This window comes from Physcomitrium patens, chromosome 16 (genome assembly GCF_059467195.1).
Source record: "Physcomitrium patens ecotype Gransden chromosome 16, ASM5946719v1, whole genome shotgun sequence".
NCBI classification, from domain to species: Eukaryota; Viridiplantae; Streptophyta; class Bryopsida; order Funariales; family Funariaceae; genus Physcomitrium; species Physcomitrium patens.
Window position 1 is genome coordinate 7,451,163 of NC_143425.1, and position 11,011 is coordinate 7,462,173.

At 31.1% G+C, this 11,011-nt stretch overlaps 1 protein-coding gene across 4 annotated transcripts; it reads left to right on the plus strand.

Annotated features, from left to right (window-relative positions):
• Positions 1-3,164: 3,164 nt before the first annotated feature.
• LOC112293933 (hypersensitive-induced response protein 1) lies at positions 3,165-5,805 on the plus strand. Of its 4 annotated transcripts, none has more exons than XM_024543945.3 (6): positions 3,165-3,670; positions 3,880-4,089; positions 4,271-4,391; positions 4,603-4,694; positions 4,817-4,913; positions 5,143-5,805. In XM_024543945.3, the coding sequence occupies exons 2-6, from the start codon at positions 3,901-3,903 to the stop codon at positions 5,511-5,513; spliced, it is 870 nt and encodes a 289-aa protein (XP_024399713.1). In that variant the 5' UTR covers positions 3,165-3,670; positions 3,880-3,900; the 3' UTR covers positions 5,514-5,805. The 4 variants fall into 4 exon arrangements, with proteins under 4 accessions (XP_024399713.1, XP_024399711.1, XP_024399714.1 ...); XM_024543943.3 differs by having other exon boundaries at positions 3,165-3,273; XM_024543946.3 differs by having other exon boundaries at positions 3,165-3,273; positions 4,307-4,391.
• The last annotated feature ends 5,206 nt before the right edge of the window (positions 5,806-11,011 follow it).

Here is an 11,011-nt window from a genome sequence, read left to right on the forward strand (position 1 = left end):
GTTTTGAAGTTTTGTTATATCTAAAATATCCCATTGCTAGAAAGTCAAGTTGTGGTTGAAATTCATGTATTTGATCTTTTAGAATATATAAATATCTTTTACTATAAAGAAAGATGTCCATGGAATCAAATTTTCTTAAATTATCAAGAAGAATATTTTTAATAAAATAAATAAAAATATTTCTTAAAATGATTAAATAATATTTATTAAAAAAATTAGTGTTATTTAAAATAATTAACTTAATGGCTTAAAGATTTACTTATTCTAATTTTTTTTATAATTTTTTTGTTAATTGTATACAACATTTCTTTCTTTTGGTATAAGATAAAAATGTATAGGCAAAGCATCTAGTAAGTCTTGTTGTTTTCTTTATAAAGATCTGTAATATTATATATAAATTGCAACAAAAGCTTATTTTAATACACTTAACAATAGTATAAGACATGTATTGATATAAAATGTATAAAATTCTTATAACTAATATAAATTTTAATTAGATGAGATGTATTTTTTTATATTCTATTATTGATATAAAACTATTTTGTTTCTTTGTATTTTGCAACAACTATTTTGATTTTTTCTTATTTTGTATCTATGTCTTTTTTAGTTACATTTTTACTTCTTAGTGACTCATGGATATATTATCTTTTCAAAATTTTATGAAAATTTATATTCTTCATTATTTTGTAATTTTTAACAGATAGAATATTTTTTATTATAAAAATTAAAGTAGTTTGGTTTTCATATTACCAATGAAAATCTTTAAAATACTTTAGTATAATTGACCTAGAAGAAAAAATTATTACATTAATAACTAATTGGATAATAAGTGCTTTTTGGCTAGAAAAATTAAATATATAATTATTTTGGGATTTAAATTTTAAATATAGAGAATTAATAAAAAAAAATCTAAATCCACGTCATTTTGTAACTTCATATTTTAAATAGTATATAAAAATTAGAATTGAAAAATAATTAACTAAGCTTAGATCAAAATAAATAGTCTTATATTCTATCTTTTTCTACTTACTTTTTAATTAATAGAAAAAAATTACATAAAAATAAAATTTAAAGATTTATAGATATTTATAATTTAGAAGTAGATACTTTTTTGACAATAAAAGATGCTATCTAAAATCTAGTCTTTTATCAAAGTTGTAGATTTAAAAAAATATCTTTTGGCACATATATAGATAAGTGGTTAAAATATATATGTATCTATATATATATATATATATATGAAGATTCCATCTCTTAAATCAATCTTAAATATATTTTAAAAATATTTATAGATTACAAGCATTTGAAATTAGATTATCACAATGTTTTAAAAAATTATTATCAGTCTAAAACATAATTATTATCAGTCTAAAGCATGTTTCTTGGCAACAAGCCTTTTTTGTAGTCAAACCTCTCTCAAAGTTTAAAGATTTAGAGTTATTGAGTCTTTTTTTAGAAGAATCAATTTTTGTACCACATGGATCAAAGTAAATACAATGTTCTTAAAAGAAGAGGCATAGAACATTAATTACACTGAACATCTTTTATAAACATGTTTTTATCAGATCCAATAAGACAATGTGAAAAGATATTATGATTCTTTTTAAAAAACTAAAAAAGAAATAAATTTTCCTGATAGATGAAATAGTTTTTAAATAACTAATAATTTTTTTGATAAAGAAAAATGAAATATAATTAGATGATAGTCTACTGTTTGACATAACAGCTTGATTATTTATTTGTTAGATATTGCCTAACCAAAAATGTAAGATATACAATTATCAGTTCTTCTAAATTTTTTTTCTTCTTCTGCCCACCCTAGCACAATATTAGGGTCTAAGATGGGTTATCTCTATCATTTTCTATTGATGCAATAGATCCTTTTTTTGAATGCCAAAAAATTAAATAAATAAATGAATAAATAAGAGTCATTTGTTGCACAATATAAAAGTTGAAAAAAAAAAACAAAAAAACAAAAACCTCATTTGTACTTGTATACTGTCACCACAATGTACTATCCGATAGTAAATAAGTGAACAATATTGACATTAATTAAGTTGACTTGAACATCGTTGACGATTATTTGGATAGATGGTCATTACAATCTAAATACCAACGCACGTTTCATTATACATGATGTATTATTACCGTATAAAGTTCAGATATCATCGATTCACATTCGATTTACAAAGCTTTGGTAATGAAAACTTTCCTGAGCGGTTTTGTTATCTCCAAAGTGTAAGGTTAACATTTTCGATTTTATACATTTTAAACTAATAATTGCCTCGAAACTTCCTTCACGACTTGCTTCCCGTGACCGCGAATCGGACAAACGTGCTTGTTACGACAGGAAATGACTCGGCGATTTGCTGTAGTCAGAAACATCGCAAGGTGCTGCTGCTGCAGCTTGGCAATGAGTTCCGTGCATCACCTAGCAACGCACTAAGTCATTTCTCCGACTACAATGCCGACACCATTTTCCGACTAAGAAGACATATTTGTGATACTCGCCTTGTGCCTTCAGTATTCCACTGGATAAGTTCATCTATATATATATATATATATTAGTGAGTATTCCGCTCCGTAGTAGGCGCAAATACTGTGCAATAGTGGATTGCGCAGTAGTTGCGCCTAGCATCAACTCAGCGTAATCTCACAAGAGAAATTGCAGCACTCACACGGTGAACCCCGTCGCGTTTTCACCGCTCAGGGTCCATACTGCGAAGGATCACCAGCTCGAGCTCGATCACACCTAGGCTTGACTTGGACAAAAAGAGTGAGTTGTGGCTGCGATGTGGAGGCGTAGCTTGTCGACATCGCAATCACCAACCAAGTTCAGTAGTTGAGATTCAATCCTGAGATCTCGGAGCATCATTGACAGCAGGGTTGAGGACAGATGAGCCTGCCGACTGTCGTAGCAACCCAGAAACTCTTGTCAAGTGCCTGGAATAGCCAGGACAAGTCGGAAGCCAGCTAGCTGACACCGTCAGATGCACCTTTTTGGCACAAATTGCCCGTCCGATCGTGTGCGATCGCGTGAACTGCGTGCGTGGCCTGGAGAGACTTCTGCTCCCCGCGCGTCACCGGTCAATCGCTCGCTGTCTCAGGTGCAACATCCAGGATTTAAACCCAGTAGTACCCATTCTGTACGCACATCTTTGGGCATCGCCGCTTCATAGTCAGACAGTTAAGCTGTTTGCCCATTGGCAGTGCGGGGCGAAGTTGGTGCTCTTAACACGGAAGCCGAGATTGGCGCACAGCAACTCTGCAAGGGTAGGTTGAAGCCCGGCGATTTTCTGGTCTTGATATTAGGACCCGAGATATGAGTTGGGTTTTTCGTGATGCTGCGAGGAGAGGGTATGTCTTGGCGTGTTTTGAATCCATCGAGCAGAACAGAGTAAATGGGTGTAATATATAGTCTTGTTTTGTTTCGTTATTTTTTCTTTTTATCTTCTTCCCTTCTGTTCATGCGCATGATGTTAGGAAGCTTCAACGCTACAATCCTTGTTGGATTGAATTGAGACTTGTGGGGCTTTATGAAGTTCGTGTGGTGGATTTTTTCATATTTGCGGTAGTCCCCGCTTGAGTTTGAGGCGTGTATGTAACAAATCTCACAAGCGGTGGTGTAGGGAGAGTGTTTTTGAGTGTGTTAGGGCCTCAAAGTTGATAGGTGAGTGGGTCTCTCCACGAAGGCTATTTAACCTGTCGATGCTAATATGTTCCTTTTGTGTTGAGCCTCGGATTTATGTTCATTCTAATCTGTTGGGATTTGTAGTTTAAGGACTTTCATGTAGACTTTGCTACATCATTTGTCTGCCAATTGAGCTATTACTCCCCCTCTTCTTTTTGGTCTATATCTCATGTGCACTCATAATGCAGAGAAACTGAAATTCGATCCAGATGGGGCAAACACTGGGGTTGATTTGTGTGGACCAATCCACTGTAGCTGTGAAGGAGCAATTTGGTAGATACACGGGCACCATAGGTCCTGGTTGCCATTGCGTACCTTGGTGCATTGGTATCAATGTTGCAGGCATTTTGTCTCTTCGGGTGCAGCAGCTCGATGTTCGCTGTGAAACAAAGTCAAGGGTGAGAAATTCTTATTCCTCCCTCTCTAGAGAAACAAGCTGGTGGCTTAGAATCTGGTAAAATGTGTTTTTATTTTTATATTTTTTTGTGTATAATCCAGAAAACTTTTACCATCTTCCTGTCGTTTAGAATGCGGGAAGCTCACATGTTATGTCTTTGTTATGCTCGTGTGGCTTTCTAGGACAATGTCTTCGTGACGCTGGTTGCCTCTGTCCAGTATCGATGTCATACGGAGACAGCGAAGGATGCGTTTTACAAGCTGACGAATCCTCGGGAGCAGATCAAGGCGTATGTATTCGATGGTAAGTGATAATCTAGGATCGTGTGCCGGGCTGTTCTTGGTAAATCAATATACCTTCATTCTACTGGCTGATGTACTCACGTGTTTCATAAATATTTGTGGACGGCTTGACCGTGCTATAAAGTGAAAAATTACGCTGATAGTGCTGGAACCGGGAGACTCTGCAACCTGGTTTTGCTCATTCTGGCATTGATATGAAATTGTGCTGCCAGTTGTGAGAGCAACCGTTCCGAAATTGCTTTTGGACGACGTATTCGAGCAGAAGAACGAGATTGCCAACAGCGTGAAGGAGGAACTGGAGAAGGTACGGGGATGGAAAGAGTCTAGTCAATACTCACCTTCAGAGAACGCAACCATCCTCTAGGCTTTTGAAGAAGTTCTATCATAATCAGTAATCCTAATTTTTTCGTTTGTGCATGATTTCAGTCAATGAAGACTTATGGGTACGAGATTGTTCAAACTCTGATTGTGGATATTGAGCCGGACGAAACTGTGAAACGTGCCATGAACGAAATCAATGCAGGTATATATATATATATATATATATATATATTCAAAGTCAACTTCATTGATATAAATTCGATATCTTACAATTCCACACCTCATATTGGCTATCAGACATCCTTAACAATAGATATTTGTGTGTGAATTGCGTTTCTGGAACTGAGTATCGCTGTGTTGTTCGCCAACGACGGTTTTTGTTTCCGCGCATGTGGTCTTAAAATCTCTTTGATGTGCTTTCTAAATACCAGCTGCAAGGATGAGACTAGCAACACTAGAGAAAGCAGAAGGAGAGAAAATCTTGCAGGTGAAGCGGGCCGAGGCTGAAGCCGAATCTAAGTACTTGTCAGGAGTGGGTATTGCTCGCCAGAGACAAGCTATTGTGGATGGGTTGAGGGAGAGTGTCATGGTGTTCTCTGACAACGTCCCTGGGACCACACCAAGGGAGGTCATGGATATGGTGCTGGTCACTCAGTACTTCGACACGATGAGGGATATCGGTTCTCACTCGAAGAACTCCACGGTATTCATTCCTCACGGTGTTGGCGGAGCTCGTGATGTGGCAGACCAGATCAGGAATGGATTGATGCAAGCTGACGCTGGCAAAACTCATGCCCATTAAGGCACTTGTTGTTGGGGCTAATCCCATCTCATGGACAGGCTTGTAACCTTAGATGGAAAATTAAACTAGCAGTTCTGAAGACTTTGACGCTATATACCTGTGTCTTGTTGATGTGGTCGTTTGGAGTTTAAAGCCGGCGTTTGTAAACTACGTCAAACCTTTGGCGAATCATCACGTATATTTATTTTCAGCTCTGCAGCAGCCAGAAATCAAAGAGTGCTTTTGACATTTGTTAAAATGTTCTTTTTATTTTTTATTTTTATCTTAATAAAACTTGTGTTGCTCTTTTCAACCTCATGTCATCCGAATGAGATAACCCTTACTACAGAGAAGAAGAAAAACGCGAAGTCATATGTACACAACGTGTCCCTAAGAGTTTGGTGGACATGTTTCTAATGAGTTGCAACCAAATAAGACATGTCCACCATTAAAAAGGTGGTTGACTGTGCATCAGATGGTAAAATCAACAGTTTTGATACCGTGAAAATGGAGGAGAAGGTAAACGGAAAAGAAGAAGTCATGGATGGGTTTCACTCCTACGCTATGACTAGATTTCATGTTATTGATTATCAAGATGGGTTATTTTCTAATAAATGTACAAAACGTAAATGCTCCATTTTAAGTGAGCCAATGAAAGAAGTTCTGGATCATTGGATTTCTTTCAAAAAATGAAAACTTTGAATTCTTGACTGAATGGTGCTCGAGATATTGGAATATTGAAATGTTAAATGTGGATTGATTTCATTCTGATGTCAAAATAGAAGAACATTTGTAATAACCATTTCATACAAAACTCAAATATTCTTTGTCACTAACGGGTTGATTTATCATCGTTTTCTGTCCGTCTGTCTGTCCGTCTGTCTGTCTGTCTGTCTGTCTATGTGTCTATATATATATATATATATATATTGACACACGTGTTCAAGGAATTTTTGTTTCCAACTGCTAATTATAAAACTGAGGTTACTACAAAATTCATTATTTATTTATGAATGGTTCTTTAAAAATGTAATTATTTTTACGTGTGTATATCTTCGAAACGTCTTTCTCAATGATCCTTTCACTTTTTTACTTTGAGATATTTTAATTGTAAAACAAGGAGTGTGTCTTCAGGTATTCTATATAAAGAAATTTCGAGTATTTCAGTAAACATAATACAAAAATAACAATTCTTTTAATAGTTTGAATAATCCTCTTTACTGGTATTTGAAGTTTATAACTGAGAAATGAAGAAAGCGACCATTAGCTCTGACATAAGTAAGTTTTCAATCTACATCTGGTTTTGTCACATGCTATTATGTAAAGTAAAATCTGTTTGTGCTATATAAAATAAAACCCATTATCCAACGAGAGAGTTTTATGCAAATATAGTGCCATTGCCATTCTATTTCCATCCCAAGAAGATCTGTTTGTTTATTTATTTTCTGCTAACACTGTTGAAGCTTCAAACGTAAAGAATTAATATAGAGTAGTTTAATATGGTTGAAAATATTTCATTAAAATACTAAAACTTGATTAACTATAATATTAACTAGAAATTAGAAATTAGTGAATTTAGAAATATATACTTATATTACCAAACATTCAATCATAAAGATAATTAATTTCTTAATATGAAGAACTAAGAGATAGAAAATAAAGTATACTTGTAATAATGGCTATGAATATTTTAGAATCAAATTTTTCCATATTAAGTTGTAACTAGTACATTATAAGGCTAAATGAATTTCATTACGTTTTATTTTTATTTAAAACTTTTTAAATAGTAACTAATAGAAAGATTATAAAATGTTCAAATTTTACAAAAAATACATAAATATTTGTAAGGCCAATAGTATTTACTAATTAATATATCATTTCTTATAAATGATTTATGTTTAATTCTACTTAAATACTTTGTGTCTAATATTTAATGTTTTTTTTAATTGTTTGTAGTAATATTTAAGAGAATTGGTTATAATTACCTTTATACTTATGTGAGTTCCAATCACAATTATAAATAAAATAAAATAAAAATCATTAGCTCTAATTGTTAAACCAAAGTCATGATTAATAAAAAAAATATTATCTCATTGTAAATGCATATTGTTATACTTTATTTGTTTAATTATATTTTTAAATGTTTTAAAACTTATATAAAAATATAATTAAGAAATATGAGATATGTGCAATGGCCTTTTGAGATAAAAACGTTTCTTCTTAAAATTGAAATTTTGTCACTAATTTAAGTATTTGGATATTTTTCAGGTTATTAAAATAAACTTGATATCTTTAATACTTTAGAAATATGATTTTTATAATAATATAGAATAGATATTTGACATAGTTTTCTTTTAAAGTTACTATATAATTATTAATATCTATTAAATAAATTTATTATCACAAAAATAAAATAAAAATATATTACTTGAAATAAAACAGCTTTAAGTCGTTTGCATTTATATAATATTTAAGACACATGTAATATATAAACACAAGTATTGTACATTTGATTCTTCCAAATAAGTCTAGATTTTTTGTAAAAAAAACTAATTAGTTATTAAAAAAATATTTAATCTTATGTTTTTATTTTTTTAAAATAATATGGAATAATTTAAGAATCATAATAAATTATATACATATTTATATTTAATATATATATATATATATATATATATATATTTATTTAGACAGATATTTTTAATTTAATTATTTTAATCTATATATTTCTCAATCTTTCTAAGAAAATTAAAATAAAGTAAAAAGAATCTATAACATATTATTAATTCATATTCTTATGTAAAATTTATATATAAATAATAAAAAATTAATTTCAAAATAAAACTTAGTTCTTGAATTAAATTATATATAGGTTATTTAAATTTAGTTTTTTTTATTTCTTTATTATGAATATGCTTCTTTATACCATTTTGACAAATTACTAAAGTCATCAAATTATTTTATTTTTTTATCCTGTATTAAATTATTTTATATGCATTTTTAGGTTCAGAAGACATATTATTATATTAAATATGTTTACATATTATACAAAAATATAATATAAGGTATTTTTTTTTACATAGTATTATATTATATTCTTTAAGAAATATAAGTATATTTAAGTCTAATATTTTTTTAATTTGAACCGATCTATATCTAAATTAACATAATAAAATTACAAAAATCTATGATATATATTATATAATAGATATTGAATGATGATAAAGACAATACATATTACTTAATGGACTATAATTATAATTTTATATGTGTATATACAAATGTAGCGTGTTTCAAATTCTAAGAATTATTCATAAATAGTCTAACTTCTGAAGAACAAATTTAAATTTTTTAATAAGAAAAACTTAATAATTAGTATAATTTATTAATATCTACCTACAAAGTTTCTATCAAAGATAATAATAATTTATATAATATATATATATATATATATATATATATATATACTACTGGTACTTAATATGATAGTTATTATTTTTAATTTTTTTTTTTAATAGCATTATGTTAGATGGTTTAGCTTACCATTTCATCTTAAATGTTTCGTCTAAAATGTTTTATGGTTTAAATTCGTCTTAGCCACAATATTTAATTTTTTCATTTATTGATTTGAGAAAAAAATACATTTACTAATTTAAGAAATAATATATTTTTATAATCTATATTAAATATAAATATGTATATAATAAAATTTAAATAAAAACTCTTTTAAATATTTAATTTAGACTATTGTATAAAAGAAGCATTGATAAGTTTATAAATAATTATAATCTTTTGTTTGTAAATATTAGCTAATAATCAAGCTATGTAAAAAAATTCTAAAAATTATAAAGTTTAAAGAAAAAATATCCAAGTCGTAAGATACTTCTACATTAGCTTTGTAAATCCATAAAACATTTAAGACGAATTCATATAACTACTTAACTTTTATAGGTCTATCCCTCAATTTTGAAACTTTTAGTATATCTCAATGATGATGGAATTTATCTATATATTTTTCTGAATAATACAAGTTTCAAGAACATTAATAAGATTCTAAGTTTCTATAAAAAGATAGAGTATAAAGCAACTTAAATGATGTATGCAAAAATAATGATTTGTATATTTTAAGCAGGCCAACAATCGCTTTAAAATATGAATAATAATCTTCATGCATGTGAAAAATCCACCTAGTTATTGAGATCATTCATAAGATTTTCATGGGTATTTTTATAAAAAGATATTTAGGATACCATTAAATGGAGTAGGTATGCTGATTTATGCCAGTAAACAGAGATTGTGATTTTAACACGTTTTTATTGCACTTTCTATCCCAAAAAAGAGAAGGAAAAATTGTCATTGTTACAGATTCTTATATCATTTTTTGATATTACAATATTGAAGGTTGAACGTTGAGTGTTGAAGAGAGTGAGCTGGATAACACATATTAAATGATTGATGGGGGTAGAAGGATGTAGATGGCACGGATGGTTTAAAACAGATTTTATACAAGGAATTTTGCCAGATTAGTTATGAAATTGGTGAGGTCTTGGATGTATGATCGGAGAAATACAGTATCATAAGTTACCAAAGAAGTCTGCAAGAATGGTTGCACCTACCTCCCCGCTCTTTGGTTCTAAAGAAGTCAGTCTTCCTTATAGATTTCCGTCACACTACTTACCTTACCGTCCACCGTGTAGATTTTGCTGAATCAGAGAAGTACGGACATGCGCGGATACGATGAAGACTGTCTACCTATTCATAAATACTTCCAACTATCAGTCAATTTAGTTACGGTGCTAAACTTGGTTTCGATTGACTGTTTGCTGCAAGAAGCATGATATCTTTTGTTATGAAAAGAGTCAACGCAATTGTGAAATTGTGAGGGGATTGCCGCGGAGGTAAATTTGTGGTGGGGGAACGTGTACATACAGTTTGTAGAAGAGGTAGAATAACCAAAAGTAATAATCAAATGTACCCAAGCCCGAAACAGACACGCATTCTGTTAATACTAGATAAGCTATCTCCAACCACAACAACCATTTGCGTCTTATTAGGGCTGCTCCACAGTTATCAAATCTACAATCCCTCCCATCTCACTCTATGAAGGTCTGCTCTCGTTGTCCAACAGGTAACATAATTCTGACTCTTTACAAATCAAATATGAAACTCGTTTGATCCGAGTAATGACCAAAAGTTCAACAAGCCGGATGTAGCACATATGCATGCAAATAATAAGTTGTACGTAGCATAAGTCACTGTGAGTTTCCTGCAGTGATGTTGGTAGTGCGTCGCCAAGCGACTGTTCTGTATACCTCTGGAGAACGCTGCATAATGTCAGAAGCAAGTTTAGAAATCTCAAAGCACAATCTTCCATGGCTAATTTAATGAGGAGACGATTGAAACAAATGCTGCTGGAGGTGATCTTCCCGCAGGTCTGCATGTGGCCCTACGCGAGAGAGCTAGTTGGCCAAGAGAGACGAGGACATAGTCAGAGCCTCTAATAAAGGGAACAACTAGTA

What these genes read in the sequence shown, in the direction of transcription:
- LOC112293933 (XM_024543945.3), top strand. Translation starts at nt 3,901, where the DNA reads ATGGGGCAAACACTGGGGTTGATTTGTGTGGACCAATCCACTGTAGCT. An exon ending in TGAAGGAGGAACTGGAGAAG is followed by an intron (nt 4,695 to 4,816) that starts GTACGGGGATGG and finishes GCATGATTTCAG; the next exon opens with TCAATGAAGACTTATGGGTA. An exon ending in CATGAACGAAATCAATGCAG is followed by an intron (nt 4,914 to 5,142) that starts GTATATATATAT and finishes TCTAAATACCAG; the next exon opens with CTGCAAGGATGAGACTAGCA.